At 46.2% G+C, this 20074-nt stretch overlaps 1 protein-coding gene across 1 annotated transcript; it reads left to right on the top strand.

Moving 5' to 3' along the window:
• Nucleotides 1–1717: 1717 nt before the first annotated feature.
• Nucleotides 1718–3247, top strand: RASSF10 (Ras association domain family member 10). The gene has a single exon (XM_062198111.1). The coding sequence runs from the start codon at nucleotides 1718–1720 to the stop codon at nucleotides 3245–3247; it is 1530 nt and encodes a 509-aa protein (XP_062054095.1).
• Nucleotides 3248–20074: the final 16827 nt, after the last annotated feature.

Here is a 20074-nt window from a genome sequence, read left to right as displayed (position 1 = left end):
GGGTCTTGTTTAAGGTGCTACTTCCAGTGGGAAGCCTGCCCTGACCCCAAGGTGGGGCTGGATGTTGCTGCAGCATTCAGGAAGTGCTCTGGTGCCACCTGCTCTCCCTTATGAGTGGGGAGGCACTGGCTTGGGCATATTTATTCAGCTGTTCACCCCCCCCCCAACGTCTTCACCCCCGATGGTGAGCTCCTTGTACACCAGCACTGGTGATCTGTTCATTACCACATCCTTAGCACACATCTAGAGCACAGTGGGAGGTCCTCTTACCCTATACTTGTATTTACTGAGACAGTCTACAGAAGTGCTTTAGCCAAGAAGCTATGGGGAGGGGGCAGCCTATTGCCTGGCCAGCATCCCATATGGGCACTGGTTCAAGTACCTACTGCTCCACTTCCAATCCAGCTTCCTGCTATTGTGCCTGGGAAAGCAGCTGAACATGGCCCAGGTGCTTGGGCCCCTGCACCGACATGAGAGACCCAGCATGGCCCAGCCTTGGCTGTTGTGGCCATTTGAGGAGTGAACCAGTGGAGGAAGATCACTCTTCTGCCTCTCCCTTTCTGTAACTCTGCCTTTTAAGTAAATAAATCTTTTAAAAAGGAAAAAAGAAGCAGCTGTGGGGAACCACCGATGTGTTGAAGCATGGCGGTGAGCTTATCAGACCTGTGCTAGCAAGGGCAAGCTCAGGGCAAGCCATGCACACAAGGGACCACCCTCACCAGCAGCGGAGAATGCAAATTCACTTGCTTTGGAACGTGGTCTCCTGACCACGTCCGGATACTAGGAAATCCCAGACACTGTCACGGTGATGACCTCGGTTTCCCCCGTAAAAAAGCTCTTGTCTTGGGGCTGGACCCCGACAGCAAACTCCACAGGGAATCCAGATTCCTGACAAATGGAATGTGGAGCCCGCAGCTGGAGTTCTGCGGGCCCCTCCAGCCTAGACCTTTCCATACCTACACTTACCCGCTTGCTCTTAAATATGCCGATTGCTTCCTGTGGAGGAAGACTGGGAGACCTGCGGCTGGAGGCAGTGCGCACAGCTCCTGGCTGGCCACGCGAAGCGATTAGAACGCTCGTGCCTAGTGCACTCCCCAGACGGCGTTCTTGAGGGTGAAGGACCGCGTCGCGGGGCGCCGGGAAAGATCATCCAGATGGCTCTGGATGCGTAGAGAGGAGCAAGTGGGCCGAGGGAGCCGCAGAGCTGAGCCCTGCCGAGGTGCGGGCTATGGGCCTCGCAGCCGAGGGGCCCCGAGGCCTCCCTCGCTCCGGCTAGGGAAAAGAGAATCGGACGCTTGTAGGGGAAGGGGCCAAGACTCTGGATGACCGCGACGCGCACTACCAGGCTGAAAGGGGCGGGTCTGGGCGCTGCGCCTCCCGCGCTCGGGGCCGCAGCTCTGGGCGCTGGGGGCGGGAGGAGGTGGAGCCACTTGGGGAGGAGCAAAACCCGGAGGCCCCGGGCACCTTGGGCAGAGCCAGAGCGGCAGGAGCCCGAGTGCGGGCGCCCTGCCTTGGGGAGCGCCCGCCGTCTGGGCTGAGCGCAGCCTCAGCCGCTGCAGCCAGTGCCGGCGCCTGCCTTCGGTGCGCCGCTCGGGGGGAAGACCGGGGCCGCCGGAGGCGCGAGCCACCGGCTTGTCGCCAACCCGGGAGCTGCCGCGCTACTCCTGGCGCCCCAGCAGGACCCGGCCGGACCTGCCAGCTGCGTCCGGCTTGCACCATGGATCCTTCGGAGAAGAAGATATCTGTGTGGATATGCCAGGAGGAGAAGCTGGTGTCCGGCCTCTCCCGCCGCACCACTTGCTCGGACGTGGTGCGGGTGCTGTTGGAGGACGGCTGCCGGCGGCGACGGAGGCAGCGGCGGAGCCAGCGGCGCGGGACGGCCAGCACCCCGCCAGGCGCGGGGGAGCTGCCAGAACCCCCGGACGAGGACGACGAAGACGACGACGAGGCGCTGCCGCAGGGCATGCTGTGCGGGCCCCCGCAGAGCTACTGCATCGTGGAGAAGTGGCGCGGCTTTGAGCGCATCCTGCCCAACAAGACGCGCATCTTGCGCCTCTGGGCCGCCTGGGGCGACGAGCAAGAAAACGTGCGCTTCGTGCTGGTGCGCAGCGACGCGTCGCTGCCCAATGCCGGGCCCCGCAGCGCCGAGGCGCGCGTCGTGCTCAGTCGGGAGCGACCCTGCTCGGCCCGGGGAGCCCCGGCGCGGCCCAGCCTCGCCATGACCCAGGAGAAGCAGCGGCGGGTGGTGCGCAAGGCCTTCCGCAAACTGGCCAAGCTCAACCGGCGGCGCCAACAGCAGCCGCTGTCGTCCTGTTCTTCCACTTCGTCGTCCACCGCCTCGTCCTGCTCGTCGTCACCGCGGGCCTACGAGAGCGCGTCGGTGGAGCGCATGGAGACGCTGGTGCACCTGGTGCTCTCCCAGGACCACACTATCCGCCAGCAGGTGCAGAGGCTGCGGGAGCTGGATCGCCAGATCGACCGCTACGAGGCCAAGGTGCACCTGGACCGCATGCGTCGGCACGGGGTCAACTACGTGCAGGACACCTACTTGGTGGGGGCCGGCATCGAGCTGGAAGGGGCCACCCCGGGAGGGGAACCCGAGGAGGTGGCGGCGGCGGCGCAGGAGGCTGCGGCGGGGGCGGCGGCCCTGGATGGCGAGGCGCAGACGGCGGCGCTCGAGGAGCTGGCCCGGCGTTGCGACGACCTGCTGCAGCTGCAGGAGCAGCGGGCCCAGCAGGAGGAGTTGCTGGAGCGCCTCTCCGCCGAGATCCAGGAGGAGCTGAACCAGCGGTGGATGCAGCGGCGCCAGGAGGAGCTGGCGGCGCGGGAGGAGCCCCCGGAGGCCCCCAGCGGCCCGGACGGCGAGCTGCTGCTCGAGCAGGAGCGGGTGAGGACGCAGCTCAGCACCAGCCTGTACATCGGGCTACGGCTCAATACGGACCTGGAGACCGTCAAATCGGACTTGGATTACAGCCAGCAGCAGTGGGACAGCAAGGAGCGCGAGCTCCAGGGCCTTCTCCAGACTTTGCACACCTTGGAGCTGGCGGTGGCGCCGTGCGGGGCTCCCGGCTCCTGCGCACCCGCGCGGGAACCCCCCCAGCCTCAGGCCTGCGCCGAGGTGTGGGTGGACCAGGCCCGCGGGATGGCCAAGAGTTGTCCAGGCAACGACGAGGACTCGGACACCGGGCTGAGCTCGATGCACAGCCAGGACTCGGACTCGGTGCCGGTGTGCGAATCCCTCGTGTGAGGCGGACGGGCAGGGACGCTGCTCCCTTCCTTGCAGCGTGCACCAGCCCGGCCGGTTCAGGGACTGAAACCCAGCTGGGGTGAGCCAGGAGTTCCGCTGGCTGCCCCGGTCCTACTGGGCGGGGGAGGGCTGGGGACGCCTGCCTGGCAGGGGCGCTTCTCTGGCGCCCGGGGTGAGTGTGGGGGTGGGGGGCGTGAGGACGAGGAGTCTGGATCTCCAATCCAAGCTCTTGGTAGGGAAGGAAGGGGTGGGAGGTGGAGGTGAGAACCTCCTGTACTGGAAACCCAGCGCCACGGGGAAATTGACGTGGTCCGAGCCCATTTTCACAAAAGCAGAAAAAGTATTAGAGAGATTTCATCACTTTTCTGTACGGGAAGCACCGATGGCCGCTAGAACTTTAGTTTGTGGCTTGAGGTGCTCTTACACGAAACACTTGGATGAGAAGGAAATTCCCTGCATGTTAATTGTGACTGTAAACGTGTTAAAACTAGCCGGAGAGGACGCACCGGTGTTGGTCTCAGCCTTACTTACATCTTTGTTGCAATCCATGGGCACCCAGATCTTGGCTGTTTACATTTCTGCACATTCGGGGATTACCCATCTACTAACTCATTTGCCTTTTATTTTCTTTCAAAAGCTAAGCCGTATGGCAGTGGAAGCCTTCCTCCACCTTAGTAAATACGATATATGTTAGAGCGGGACCCTTTCCCCCAAATAACCTTTTATTAATACAAAAGCCAAATCCAACCCTTTTGAGAGATACAATCCTGGCAAACATAATCCCTGGTTAAAGTTTAATCGGGGACCTTTGGGGTCCCTCCCTACGAAGGTGTATGCCCCTTTAATTCTGATTTAATCACTATTTTGGGAAAAAAAATTGCAGAGTTCACGTTATGCACAACTCCATTTGCTGTTTTGTAAGCACTGTAGTGTAAACTAAGAGTGGAAAGCAAAGCTTTTTGTCAGTGTTCAGCTTTTAAACTGAACTGTACGATTAAAACCAACCACGACCTCAACAGCTTCTTAGCCAAACACAAACCTCACTTCTCTGTCTGTAGTCAGAGACTGATCTCTTGTTTAACCTTGAGATAATGTAAATATCAGGGCTGGCTAGATAAGGTGTGAAAATAAAATAGAACAGTTTCACAGTACACCTTGGGAGAACCAGGAGATTGACAACAGCGTGTAACCATGGATAAAAGCATATAAAAGTGAGCTAAGGCCTCGAATCACTCATCTGGCACAGATCTGTGCACGAGCCAGGAGACACAAGGGGACACTTTCTCCGTAGCTGGTCTTAGCTGGTAGGAACTCAGTGTTAATTGTTCCAAGGATTTCAATGAAAACTTATCAGATGTAGCTAGTTGTTGGCCCCACGGAAGGAGCCTGCTGGCCCATTTCCCTCTGGAGCTCAGGACTTGTGTGCGTGTGGGATCTAATCTCTCCGGAGGAGGAATTAACAATGAGGTGTGTGTGGTGCCGGCTGGAGCAGGAGCCTGGTGTCACCTGTGGCTCCGGTTTCAGCCCGGCACAGGAAGATCGCTTCAGAGGTCTCGTTGTATAGAGAAGTTTCTTCCCTTGCAGACTTTCTCTGCTTGTTGCTGGGAGCCTTGCCCTGCTGACCTTCTCCGGCCCCCACCAGCCCCGCCAGCGCCGCTGCCCTGGTGTCACAACACCTGGAAAAGTGTTCCGACTGCCAACTAAAATGGGAATGAAAAGGCTGTTCTCTTAATTGATGCTTTCCAAAAACATTACCTGGCATAATTACAGTTTTTTAGTTTTGTCTGGGGCAGAAAATATCGATGTATTTGGTTTTGAGTGTGATGAAAGTGAGACAGGGACCAAAAGAAAGCTCCTGGCCCGGGACAGTCATTTGATCCCAGAAACACACAGCCCAATGAGAGCTTTCATTTTTGAGGCAGAGGAAAAATCCCCATTAGCGTGTGACAAATGCTGCTCATCTGAATGGTTTATGCTGGCGATGAGCTGACCTGGTGGTTTTTAAATTATTGTGCTTTCTCCCCCCACCCTGCGGGGTGGGCAGGAGAGGCTGTTGGATGTTTATTAGCTTAAAGAAGAACACAGAAGTTGGCAGAACAGGACTGCCTGGCAGAAAGGGACTGTGTTTCTCTTCACTGTTATGATTTTAAACTTTGATGGGCTGCTGACGTCAGCAAATAGGCCTGAAGTCTGTAAAGCAAATAAACCACATCACAGGGAGAAGGCCTGTGGGAGTTTCTGGTGTGCTGTTTCTAGAACCTTCCCTGTGCCGACAGACCAGCTGAAGGTGCTTCTCCAGTCAGCTCTCGGGCAGCCAGGCCGGCCGTCCCACCAACAAAGGGCACCCAATCTGGCCATTTTTCCATTCATCCAAATCAATTATCCTCCCAGAAGGCACTCTGTGTGGGTAGGAGGAGGGTGAGTGGGGGACTGGAAGGAGCGGGGGAGGGGGAGAGAGAGAGAGACAATAGTTCTTTTTGCTAAGAACTTTTGCGAGCCTGGGAAAAGTGCAGTGCAGGTATAAAAAGCACCAAGACAGGGTCTGTGCATACGCGGTACTTAATAAGTGCTAAATATTTCGGATTTCCACTCACATTTGTATTCCTGTGGCCTTTAGAATGAATGCATAGCAGTAAATGCACCAGCATGGGGGTCCAGTGCCCCTGGGAAAAGTAACCCTGGTTCTCCAAACCTAGCAGAAATCCTGGAGGGAACCAGCAGGCGCTCGGAGAAGAGTAGAAAGTCGGCGCCTCACCAGCCAAGCCCATCCTTTCTTTGGCATTGAGACAACTTATTGTCTCTTTTACCTGACTTACTCTACTCTGGGCCATCTTCCAAACCAAGAAAATTCCATATGACGTCTCCATGTTCATTTACTTCCTTGTAAAATGTTTACTATTGTCATTATTATTTGCTGACTAGAAACGTTATATACTACTATCCCTAGGATCAACCTAAAGGTAACATGGATAAAAAGGAAGAAAAGTCACTCAAGTCTCTGTGAGCAAAAACCCATCACTACCATGTTTTGCTGTGTTTCCTTCCAGACCTTTTGAATTGTGAAGATTTTATATTTTGCTTATGATGTAAAAATATAGCCTTTTTGATAATGTTGCATATATGGTTTTATACTCAGGTTTGGGCAGACTACTTGTAAAAAATCCATTGAGCTGGTGGATGTAGCATAGTTTATGTAACCACTCAGGTTTATCAGGTCATTGCTATATTTTTTGACTACTATAAAATAACACGATAAGTTTCTCTGGGCATGTCTCTGTTTCCCTAATTAGACTCCCTACTCCTGCTGTATAATAGGTTCCCAGGAAAAGAATTCCCAGGTAAAAGATACAAATATTTAGGGGTTTGGTACTTACTGCCAAACTGCTTTTCAAAAGATTTGTTCTAATTACAGTCAGTCATGCACGAGAATGCCAGTTTCACCACAGCTTGGCTTTCATTGGATATTATATTTTGTTAAGAAAATAATTAATCAAAATTAGTTAATTCTTTGTGGCCTCAGGAAGCCAGGGCTGGTGGTCACTGACTTACAATATGTTTCCAGCAGCAGGGACAGCTGATCAGAGGTGTGACGAGGATGGGGGTATTCTGTCTTTCCATGGTTTTTCTTCCTGACCCTGTGTAGTAGGAATCTTGTTCCTATCAGAATTGGCCAATGATAGGCAAGTACGAGGGGTAAAATCTCCACATGTGTAGGACTAAGGAGCTGAACAGGACAGCCAGATCCATGAAAAGAACACGCTCGTTATCCTTTTCATCTTGAGTCCAGAATAGGTTATTCTTGGAAGGTAATGCTGTAAAACGTATTTGATCTTGTACTTCTCCCAACCCACCCCTATCAAAAATTAATTCAAAATAAAATAAACACATAAACCCAGTCCTTTATTAACAGCTTCGATTTTTCAGAAGTTTCTATATATTTGAGCTTGTTCCTAGATTCCTGAGAAGGGAAGATTGGATCATGACCATCTAAAATTTCCAGTGCGAAATGTTTGTGAAATTTGTTTTTTTAACCAGAAAGGAAGGAGGGTGAGGAAGAGCCAGCTTCTGTTCACTGTTTTCCAAGTGCCTTGTGCTGAGTGTTTTCACAAGCCTTTGCTTTACACTCAAAGCAAAGGAACTTAGTGACCTCCAGTTTTTACAAAGAAACCAAGATGCAGGATTCCAACCCAAGCCTCATCCAAAACCTATGCCCTTGTTGCCACACACACCAGATGCATTAAACACTCATTGCTCACCACACCAGGGAAACAAGGGGTCCTCACAGGCCCCAGAGTGTTGGCATTGGAGAGGCTCAGAGATGTTCAAAGTCTTGGCCAGGTGTTTTCACCACAGAGATTGTCCCCTAGATCACAGAGCCAGTAAATATCTATGAGATGAGGATTTAGCAAAAGACAGAGGAGAATAAACTCCTGTGTAATGTTTGGCGGCTATCTGTGAGAAGGGAGGACTTGGCTAAAGGAAAAAAATTCTGGCAAAAAATTGAATACCCATCTATCAGCGTGGAGTTTTGGCTCCGTGCTCCCAGGGCTGTGGTGGTGGTGTGAACACAGGGCGTGGGGAAGCAGTCAGTCAGTGACATCAGTGCTATGCGTGCTCACATCCCACATCCAGAAGATGTGTTGGCGCTGTCCACAGCACTTTTATGTGAACCTTTTTTCTGGTAAGCCCCTGGGTGCCTAAGGGTCAGGCAAGAGTTGACGGAGGCAGGGCTGGGCTTTCTGGGGAGTTCAGCGTGTGCACTTGGTTCCAGGAGTCTTTGCTACACTAACCCATGCACATGTGGAGACCTAGCATGGGTTGCTCTGGAGATTGGTGTCCTAGCTTCTGCCTTTGCATCTGTTCCCATGCAAATCTTTCCTGCTTCACACACATCTAGGATGTTCCATAGCTCTCAGGATAGCACTCGTAATCTCACTGAGTTTCTTCCTTCAAGTCATATACCACCCTCCATTTGTGCAAGGACCCTCTTCCATGTTATTTTACTCCATGTTCTCCTTCCTCCAGTAACCCATGCCAATTTCCCTGCTTGCTGGTGCCATAGGCATCTATTCAGTGTATTGAGTCTATGAATCTGTATCCTACATATTCAAGGCTGCTCTTTTGCACACTCCAGGGGGCACCATTCATGTCATGTTCCAGAATCATGCCCCAGAGGGCAAGATTCACATAGAGAACCATGTGAGCAGTAACTCTGAGATCAAGCCATATGCAGTCACAGTCCACATACTTGTGTATCATCTGTCCATCTGTATCATCTGTCATTATCATCATCATCATCATCATCATTATCTCCTTGAAAAGAAGTTTGAAACTGTGTGCTTGTGTTTAATAAGCACAAATGGGGGATTTTTTTAAATGGCTCTTACTGGTATAGAAAGCTTATTCTACTTCTTTCATTTTTAACAGAACATTGTGTGAGCAGTCCACATGGAAAAATGCAAATTCCATTCATTATTTTCTGACCTGCGTGGTCTTCTATCACCTTACACATTTTCTTAATAAAGCCATCTAGATTATCACCAATTCCTTGCTATCCCGAATAATGTTGCAATGAAGATGGATGAAAAGTAGTGATTTGATTTACGTGAGAATTTGTCTGAGGTTTCAAACCCCAAAGTGTGAGTGCTGATTTGCTAGACTGCTCTCCCAAATGGCTGCACCAGGATAAGTCTTAATAGGAGTCAGGATTCCTATTTTCCCCAGAGTTTGATCAGCACTTGGTATTATCCACCTTTCTTCTATTTGCAAATCTACTTCAATTTGCATGTCTTTAAATTATAGTAAAACTGAGCCACATACACTTGTTAGCTTTCAGATCTGCCTCCCTGGAAGGTCTGCAGACAGCCTTTTTGTGTGGGAGCATTACATTCATGTTAACCTTTGAGCAAGCATAAACATCTTCTAATCTACCATCATCTCCAACTGCATCCATGACACCTATGACACCCACTGTTGAAAATGTCTTTAATGTACTCAAATTTAGCAGCTAACTCCCCTAAGATTTGTGACTTAGGGTTTTCATTTAAGAAACAGTCACAAGGGGCAGAAGTTTGGTTCAGCTGTTGAGACACTATTGGAGACGCCCACCTCCAGTATTAAAGTCCTTGGGTTTGGGTCCCAGCTCCACTTCTGATCTAACTTCCTTCTGATGTGCACCCTAGGGGAAGCAGGTTATGGCTCAAATACTTGGGTCCTTGCTATCCATTTGGGAGACCCAGAGTGAGTTCCAGGCTCCTGACTTCTGCCTGGCTTAGCCCCTGCTGTTGTGGGTATTTGGAGGGTGACCCTGTAGATGGAAGATTTCTCTGTTTCTCTCCTTCTGTCTCTATGCCTTTCAAAACTAATTAGTTAATTAAAAAAGGGAAAGTCTTTAAAAAAAGAACTGAAGTCACAAAAATATACTTCTATATTCAGATTTTCTTTGGCTGATCTCATGCTGTCTCTATCTCTGATTCTCTTTCTTTGGTTCTTTTTTCCTCCATCTCCCCTTCCTTCCTTCTTCATTGATTAAGTGGAATATTTTTATAGACAGAATCTTCCTTTCAACACATGTTACCTACAGGATAGTTTAAATCCTGATCATCCTGAATATAGGATAAAATCAAATTTCTACCTTTTATTTTTACTCATTAGTGTTCAAAATAATGAAATTGTTCCCTAAGATTCTCCAAAGTACTGATGGGTTTTTCTTGTTTGTTTGTCCTCTTGTGGAATGTTTTGAAATTTTAAATTTAAAATATTGAATGTTTCAAACACATTCTTATGGACTCTCATATTGTCCTGTTTTAGCTAGTAGGAGCCTTTTCAGGTTGGCTCCTAATCCTTTTCACACATTTTTCATTGTGTTTGATAGCTTCCTTCACTCTCTAGTAGGTCAATATGTTCCAGGCTCATATTGTATACCTTCTGTTTCAGTCCTGAAACCAGCCATCACTGCAAGAAGCCCTGACTCCTTTTGTGGGAAATGATACTTAGAAGCCACAGTTTGGATGCTAAAGGTGCTCATTGCAACTGGGTTAGTGATTGATTTTAGGACTTTTATAAGTGGAAAGGTACAGGAAATATATTGTTTTTGTTTTTAATTTTTTTAATTGTGAAACATAAATAGCACAAAACGTAGTGTTTTAACAATTTTAAGTGTATGATTCAGTGCCATCAAGTACTTTACATTGTTGTATAACCATCATGGTTATCCATTTCCGAAACTTCATCATCCCAAACAGAAACTGATCCATCAACAGTAACTCCCCATTCTCTGCTCCTTCCTGCTCCTGGGAACTTACATTATCTTCACTCAGAAAAGTCTATTCAAGTTCTTTGACCATTTACAATTGTTTTTTTAAAAAAGATTTATTTATTTATCTGAAAGTCAGAGTTACACAGAGAGAGGAGAAGAAGAAGGAGAGAGAGAGAGAGAGAGAGAGAGAGAGAGAGAGAGAGAGAGAATGAGAGAGAGAGAGAGAGATGGTTCACTCCCCAGTTGGCTGCAACAGCCGGAGCTGCGCTGATCCGAAGTCAGGAGCCAGGAGCTTATTCCGGGTCTCCCACATGGGTGCAGGGGCCCAAGGACTTGGGCCATCCTCTGCTGCTTTCCCAGGCCATAGCAAAGAGCTGGATTGGAAGTAGAGCAGCTGGGACTTGAACCGGCGCCCATATGGGATGCCAGCACTTCAGGCCAGGGCATTAACCTGCTGCGCCACAGTGCTGGCCTCTGGTTTATTTTTTAAGGGTTGCTGTTGATTTGTAGGAGCTCTTTACACAAGTATATTCTGTGTATCAATTCCTTATCACACTTATAATTTGCAAGTATTTTTCCCCATTCCATTGGTTGCTACTGTTGATAGTTCTTTGACGCCCAGGACCTTTCAAAATTTTGTTGAAGTCCAACTTATCTATTTTTCCTTTCATTAACGATACTCATTTGGTATCACATCAAATTCAGTGTCATGAAATTTTCTGCCCATGTTTTGTTCAAAAAGTTTTATAGTTTAGGTCTTTGATCCATTTTAAGCTAATTTTTCTAAATGATACAAGGTAAGGTTCCAACTTTACTCTTCTAAATGTGGATATCCAGTTTTCCCAGCACCATTTGTTGAAAGGTTGTCATTCCTCCTGTTGAATGATACACTTGTCAAAAATTAACTGACCATATATGAAAAGTTTTATTTCTGAGCTCTGTATTCTATTATTTTTGTCAATATGTCTGGTTTTGGGCCAGTACCTACTAGTTTGATTGCTTTGTCTTTGCGGTATGTTTTGATACCAAGGAAGCATGAATTTTTCAATTTTATTTTTCATTTTGCTACTCAGTATTGTTTGATATGGGAGTTTTATAGAGCAAACAATGAATTTATAGATACCTTTAAGCAATATTGTCATTTTAACAATATTAAGTCTTTCAAACCATGACCGTTGGGTGCTTTTCCATTTGTTTAGATCTTCTTTCATTTCTTTTAATAATTTTTCATAGTTTTTAGATGTCCAGTGTTTTGGCTGCCTGTTAAATTTATTATAAAATTTTTTATTCTTTCTGATGCTATGGTAGATGTAATTGCTTTTTAAATTTCATTTTTGTGTTATTCATTGTTAGGTATATAAATGCAGCTGATTTTTACAAGTTACTTTGGTATCCTGAACTTTCCTGAATTTATTAGTTCCAACAGTTTTGTTGTATATGGAATCCTTAGGACTTTCTATGATATGATCATATCATTTGCAAACAGAGGTAATTTTAATTCTTCCTTTCCAATTTGGATTCCTTTTATTTCATTTGCTTGCCCAGTTTCTGTGGCTGACACTTTCAATGATATATTGAATAGAAGTGGTGAAAGTGGGCCTCCTTGTCTTGAAACTGATCTTATAGGATAAGATGGTGTTTCACCACTGAGTATGATCTTAGCTGTGGCTTTTTCCTGTGTAGCAGAACTTTCCTTCCCTTTCTCATCAGTGAGTATAGTTTTTTAATCAAGAAAAGAGTGTTGAACTTTGTCAGATGTTTTTTCTGCATCAATCAAAATGATCACATGCATTTTTTCCTGTATGCTATTCACGTGCGTTGTTGTGTTGATTGATTTTCATATGTTAAACTACCCTTCTATCCCGGAATAAATTCTACTTGATCATGCTATATAATCCTTTTAATATTCTGATAAATCCTATTTGCTGGTGTTTTCATGAGGATTTTTACATACATTCATAAAAGACATTGGCCCAGTAGTTTCTTATTCTTTTAGAATCTTTGGCAGGTTTTGGCGCCAAGATAACGTTGATATAGAGTGAGTTAAGAATTTTTTTTTCCTCTTTAAGTTTTTGAAAGTTTGAGAGGCATTGGTGTTAAATTCTACCAAACATTTATAGGAAGAATTATCAGTGAAGCCACTTAATCCGGAACTTTTCTTAAAGGGAAAGTTTTAGATTAGTGATTCAGTTTTCTTATGAGAAAGTTACAAATAGTCTGTTTAGATTTTCTATTGTTTCACGATTCAGTTTGGGTAGATTATGTATTTCTAGGCTTTTGTCTATTTTATATGAATAATTCAATATCTTTATTTATATTTGAAAGACATAGTTACACACAGGGAGAGAGAGAGAGAGAGAGATCGATCTTCCATACACTGGTTTATGCCACAAACGGCTGCAACATCTAGAGCTGGGCCAGGAGCCAAAAGTCAGAAGCTTCTTCTGGGTCTCCCACATGGGTGCAGGGTCCAAGGACTTGGGCCATCTCTTGCTGTTTTCCCAGACTCATTAGCAGGGAGCTGGATCGGAAGTGGAACAGCCAGGACTTGAACCAGCAGCCATATAGGATGCTGGTGTTGCAGGCTGTGGCTTTACACACTAAGCCACAATGCCGGCCCTGGAATCTTTTTCTATACTTTCACTTAAATGTATTTGTGTCTTTAGAGCTAAACTAAAGTTGCTATGTTCTTTATTTGTTCTGACATCATTTTCATATTTTCTTTATTTTTTGGATATTGTTTTCTTTTCTTCTTTGGACATATCTAAAATAGCTGATTTAGCGTTTCTCCGGTAGTTTCTCTGTCTAAACTTCCTCATGGATCATTTCTACTGGCCACATATTTTTCCTGTATATAGCCCATACATTTATTTTCTTGCAAGTCTCGTAATTTTTGGTTGAAAACTGGACATTTAAAACAAAGTAATGTAGCAACTCTGAAAATTCATTTCTCTTCTCCCTAACATCTGTTGTTTGTCTTTTTAAAATTCTTTTTGTCATTTCAGTTTGCTTGTTTGTTGAATGGCCTTCCCAAACTGACTCTGTTAGGTCTGTATTCTTTGTCATGTGAACCCTGAGTCTCTGTTCTGGTTGCTGAGTGGTCATGGATGAGGGGATAGAGATCTCCTTAAATGCCTGGAATCAATCAATCTCCCGACCTTCGCCAAGGAGCCATGTGTGTGAGTCTGGGTGTCTGAGCAGTGGCTCAGTGACTCAGTTTGTAACTCTACTTCAGCCTTTATGTTCTACTTGCTACTTGCGCGGCACCTAAAGGTCATTCAGAGGTAAGAACTCAGGGCCTTTGCAGGTCTTTCCTGGCCATGTATGCACTCCTTTGCGGAACCTTCCAGATTCCTAGAAACAAGTTAGAGCTTTTCAAAGCCCCCTGTGGATGTCTGGCTTACCAGCTTTTCCTTTGAACTGGTTTTTTGTCAGCTTCTTGTTCTGCCCAACTGGTATCCACACTTTAAAGCAGTTGTGCGCTAATTGCCTGTAATTGTTTTTGACAAATGCTCCCAAGGCAAAAGCTGTCAGCACTGTGTCTCATCTAAGTCAGGTCAAATGAATCCCAGAGAACTTCAGGACAGGTCAAATGATAGAAATTCTCAGAGGGGCCAGAGCCATGGCTCACTTGGTTAATCCTCCACCTTGCTGTGCCGGCATCCCATATGGGCGCCAGGTTCTAGTCCCGGTTGCTCCTCTTCCAGTCCAGCTCTTTGATGTGGTCCGGGAGGGCAGTGGAGGATGGCCCAAGTGCTTGGGCCCTTGCACCCGCATGGGAGACCAGGAAGAAGCACCTGCTCCTGGCTTCGGATTGGCGCAGTGCCGGCTGTGGCAGCCATTTAGGGAGTGAACCAACAGAAGGAAGACCTTTCTCTCTGTCTCTCTCATTGTCTATAACTCTACCTGTCAAATAAAAAAAAAAAAAAAAAAAAAGAAATTCTCAGAGACTGAATGATGTTTTAACCAGCTCCAAACCTGTTTTCTGCTCTCCATTTGCTCTTTCATTGTGGTTGTGGGACTACTGGTCTTCAAGACTGCTGTGGAGCTTGGGGTATGGGTGGGAATGGGACTTAGTTAAAATACCAGAAGGATTGGGCAAACATTTGATACAGTAGTCAAGCTGCTGCTTGGGAGGACTATGCCCCATGTTGAATGCTGGCTTTGAGTTCCAGCCCCAGTGTCCATTCTAGCATTCCTGCAAATATACACCCTGGAAGGTAGCAGAGGACAGCTCAAGGACTCTAATTCCTGCCATCTGGTGACACACCCAGATTGAGTTCCTGACTCCTGGAAGAACAAAATTAAATCTTGAGAACTGGATTGAGTTAATCCTTGGCCCTTAGCTTTGGCGGTGCCCAGCCCTGGCTGTTGAAGGCATTTGGGGAGTGAACCAACAGACAAGAGATTTCTCTCTCTCTCTTTCTTTCAAATAAATGAGTTTTTAAAAACACCAGAAAGCATACTGTAATTACTGAGATTCTGTTATTGTTTTTCTTAATAACTATTCTTTAGATTCTTATGAGACTGATTATTGACAAGAATTCTTGGAAAAGTTGGTTTTGGCAATTTTGCTTATATTCTTGTTGTTTTTATCAACAAGTGGATTTTTGGAGGTCTTTACTCTGTGCCCTTCTCACTGGTGTCATGTCAAGATTTCTTTTCTCTTTTTTCCCTCTTTTATTGAATTAGTAGAGTTTTCCCTGGTATACTTGAAAATTATAAATTTATTTTTCTGATTCTCCAAACTTACAAAGAACCATACTTATTTGTATTTTTTCTGACCAATACGTAAACTTATCAAATCTGTATTTGTCCCCAAGCAAGACAAGAACCATCATTCTCATTCTCTGGTCTTTCTCATTTTTCATTTTGGTATCATCTATAATTTCAAGTCTAGAAAATCTTATTTAGCTAATAATAGCCTTTCTAAGTAGATTTTATTGGTATTGTGTTAAATGTATACTTTATCTTGAGCAGAATTGATACCTTTATGATGCTGAGTCATTTTTTCCCCAAGAATAAGATAATAATACAGTACCAAAAAAATCACTCCAAAATTCAGCATGTCTTAAAGTAGTAATCATTATTCTCACTTAGGCATCTGTGCCAGTCATCTGGTGGTTAGTTGATTCAGACAAGGTTCATCTGAACTGGACTGCAGTCTGTGGGGTGAGACTAGGCCTGAAGCACGGGTCCTTCATTCTGCCTGGACCAGGGACATAGCATGTTCCCCAAGCCCCCGGAGTTGTTGCAGAGGGCCATGCGAGTCTCTTCTTCCCACGTTCACGTCTGTGGACTTCAGCTTGCTCCATCCAGGCTGGCACCTATCACATGCCTTCTATATACCAGGTTTGGAGTTAGGCCTCCAAAAGCAAGGATAAATAAAACAGGTAAAATTGTAGCTCGTTAACACACTAGGATTTACTGGGACTTTTCAAATTAAAAAATTTTAAAAATGGGGTAATTTAAGTAGCTTATTTAAGTGTTAAAATTCAGAGCCTTCTAGGAAGGCTCGCTGAGGTGCCACCTCATTTAGAAACAGTGTCACTTAACATTTTAAACAGCATCTGAAATTTCATGTAGTCTGCTTTCTCTTTAAATCCTTGTCCCGTGGATGGAACTTTGGTAGAATTCTGACGAGTCAGTTACAGAAATAAGGTTAAGTGATTTCTTCAATATTCCAGTGCTATCCACATCCTCAAATCTTACACCTAAACCCCAGCAATGCCTGTGCTGGTCTCTGTCCTTGTTTGTCTGTTGCTGAATTTAAGAGGCAGAGAGAGAGGGAGAGCGTCCATCCACCAAATACGTGCTCCAGCTCCGGCTGGACCAGGCTGAAGCCAGGAGGCTGGGACCAATCTGGAACTCCCGGGTGGATCCCAGGGACTCACCTACCTGAGCCATCACCACTGGGTTCCAAGGTCTGCGTTAGCAGGAACCTGGAGTCAGAAGTCAGAGTTGGGCCTTAAGTGTTCTAATATGGGACATGGCCATCTTTACTGGCATCATCATTGCTAAGGCAAACATTCACCCAGGCCTTTGAGATTTTTAAATGGATTAAATCTAGTGGATTAATAATTTTTGGACAACAGTTTGACTTTTAGAAATCTACAGAATATTTGTTCATGTGGGCAAGGATGTGAGTTTATGATATTCCTTGCAGCACTGTTTGTAATATGAAAAATTGGAAACCATCGCAGTAGGAAAGTGGTTATATAAACTATGTTAAAATCACACTATTTTACATGTAGTGCTGTTAGAATACTGTAGATCCTCACTGCTGAAATAAACAGATATCTATGCTAAACTGTTAGGTAAAAAAGCATGTAAGTGGAAATAGTATAAATTCTACTTATTTTTGTGACTCTAAAAGTTACATGTTTATTAGCTCTGACAACTAAACAGCTATGGAATGATGACTACCCAGTAATAATGAATACCCCTGCCATCTATATTATGGTATCTAAATATAATTTTTCATCAAAAGAGTAAGACTCCCTTAAAGTTGTGGCTGATTACAAATCCAGGGCTGGAAACAGGTATGATGGAGTTACTACATTTTATATATAGAAAGCAAGGAAAGTATTATAAACTGTGATTATGCCAAAGTACTCGGGGGTAGCCCAATGAGCTCCTGTGGCTTGGGATGGGAAAATTTGAGTTTCAGTGAGGATAAGCATTGCTGTGGATCATCACAAATGTAAACATTGGGGTAGGTGTTTGGCCTTGTACTTGAGATGCCAGTTGAGACACCTGCATTGTACATTAGATTGGTGGGTTTGATTCCAAGTTGTGGTTCCCAATTCCAGCTTCCTGCCAATGGAGAGAGACCCTAGGAGGCAGCAGGTGATGGTTCAGGTGATTGGATCCCTGCCACCTATGTAGGAGACCTGGATTGAGTTCCTGTCTCCTGGCTGTGACTCCAGCCTAGTTCCAGTTATTGCAGGCATTAGCAGAGTGAGCCAGCAGAAGGGAGCTGTGTCTTTCTCTCTGTCTCAAATAAAATAATAAAACAAATCCAGAGGCCCACAATGATTCTACAAAAAAAGAAATCAACTCATTAATCACCTTTGGAGGATATCAGATTGTTTTCCTAGAAATTAGTAACAAAGAAAACATTTATTCAGCCTTTCCTGTACATGTTGTGTTTCTAAGTCATCAAATAGTTGTTGAAGGAAATTCTTTATAAAAGAATTTAGGCCAACAAATGAGGAAGGCATGACTGGATTGGAAAAGTGTCCTTGTACATTCCTTAATGAATTAATGTATCTAGTGCTCATTGCTGGATGCTGAAATAAGCAGATGTTGGGGAGCTTTGTGGTGGACAGGTTGGCTGACAACCTGGATTGTCCAATCATGTGGACTTCCTGGTATGATGTGATAGGAAGCACCCAGCCCTACCTACCAAATGTTCCACCCCAAATAGCTGAATCTGAGTCTAATCAGGGGTCTCTGCTCTTGAGGAGGTTGCAGGGGAGCAGCAGTCCCGAGGAAAGTGTGGAATGGTGTTCCGAGTTTGGAATCAGCCAAATCCACCTTGTGGGAAGGAAAGCCCATAGGATACAAATCTGCTTTGTCTAACAGATCACCTCAAAGAAGGAAGGGAGATGTAACTGTTGTAACCATTATAGATTAAAAGAGACTTAAAAGACATATCAACAGTTAGGACTTATATAATTCAGACAAACCAAAGGTTAAAACACACATTTCAGGAGCTGGTTCACAGTGTGGCAGGTTGAGCTGCTGCTGGGAACGCCTAGATTGTGAATCACAGTGCCAGTTCAACTCCCAGGTACTCCGCTTCCAGTCTAGTTTCCCGCTAATGCACCTGGGAAGGCAATGGATGATGGCCCAAGTCCTAGAGCCCCTGATACCCACATGAGCTACCCAAATGGACTTCCTGCCTCCTGGCTTTGGCCTGGCTCAGCACTGGCTGCTGCAGGCATTTGGGGAATGAACCAACAGGTGCAGGACCTCTCCCCCTCCCCCCCCGCCTCTTTCTCTTCTTTCTCTGTCACTTTGACTTTCAAATAAATAAATGATTTATCTTAAAACACACACACTCATTTTAAGGACAATCAGAGGAAATAGAGAACAGTCTTATAAGAGGTCAGCTTTGGATCTGCAAGAGGTCAAATGGTCATGTTTGGAAAAGATTTTACCTGTTAGAAATACACAGTGGCTGGCGCCGCGGCTCAATAGGCTAATCCTCCACCTTGCGGCCGCCGGCACACTGGGTTCTAGTCCCAGTAGGGGCGCTGGATTCTGTCCCAGTTGCCCCTCTTCCAGGCCAACTCTCTGCTGTGGCCAGGGAGTGCAGTGGAGGATGGCCCAAGTGCTTGGGCCCTGCACCCCATGGGAGACCAGGAGAAGCACCTGGCTCCTGGCTTCGGATCAGCGCGGTGCGCTGGCCGCAGTGCGCCGGCCACGGCGGCCATTGGAGGGTGAACCAATGGCAAACGGAAGACCTTTCTCTCTGTCTCTCTCTCTCACTGTCCACTCTGCCTGTCAAAAGAAAAAAAAAAAAAGAAATACACAGTAACGTACCATTGTGTGGTAATATGATGGCTGCAGTTTACTAGGATATCCCAGAAAAAAAAAAAAAATCGGGAGCGGGAGGGAGAGAGAAATCAGACAGAACTGGGAAACAGGGTGTTTGGTGAGTCCGGGTGACATGTACATGAGGACTTGTTGCACTGTTCTCTGCAGTTATGTGTCAGTTTGGATTCCCAGAATAAAGAGAGAAAAACAGTAGAAGAAAAAAAAGAAAAATTAACTCATAGAACAATGTGTGTGGTGTGGTCTTATTTTTTTTCTGTTCAACAAACAGAACAGAGCAAAACATCATTGTACTATTATCTGCTGTTGTCTTTGAGAAGAGGGACTGGGGAGTGATTCAGAAACTTCTGTTTTATATTTTCCAAACTTCTGTTGCATTTGAAGTTTTTATTTAGTGCATATAACTTAAGTAACTGAAAAAAAAAGGAGAGAATAAGTGTCGTAAGGACTGAGTAAAATACCAGGGTTCCTTTGGCGGCGGGTTGAATAGGGCTGCTGGAAACAGGAAGTAGGGTTGTGGCAGTTAAGGGTGCACTTGCAGTCCCCGGCATCGGTCCCAGCAGGACCCTGCACCATCTGCCACGCGGCGAACAGAGCTCAGCCGTGGGCCACACCGTCTGGGCAAGGCAGGTGCTCCTGTCACTGTGTGGCAGCAAAGCGGGTTTGCAGGAGCTGGACTCCACCACGAGGTGCCTGGAGGAATGTATTTAATTTGCTCACCTGCATTAAAATACAAATGATGATCTTTTTGAAATAATCTTTCAATGCCTGAGTGCAATAGTTGGGAAGGTGTTACCAGGTATGCATTTACCAACCCTTCCTTTATTCCACACCAGCAAGTTTCCTGAGTAGGCCCAGGGCCACAGGGCACGGGGTGGGATACTTCCCCATCAGGGGCTCTAAGTCACTGGCTGTGGAGATTTTGCAGGGAGTCTGCAAATCCCTAGCCAAGCCAGGTGCTGGCTGTGGGCATAGTAACTCTTCTGCTTTCTCATGCTGCTGGCTTG

This window comes from Lepus europaeus, chromosome 7 (assembly GCF_033115175.1).
Source record: "Lepus europaeus isolate LE1 chromosome 7, mLepTim1.pri, whole genome shotgun sequence".
In the NCBI taxonomy this organism is placed as follows: Eukaryota; Metazoa; Chordata; class Mammalia; order Lagomorpha; family Leporidae; genus Lepus; species Lepus europaeus.
Note: the sequence above shows the minus strand (reverse complement) of the source record. Positions and strands in the feature narration are given on the sequence as shown.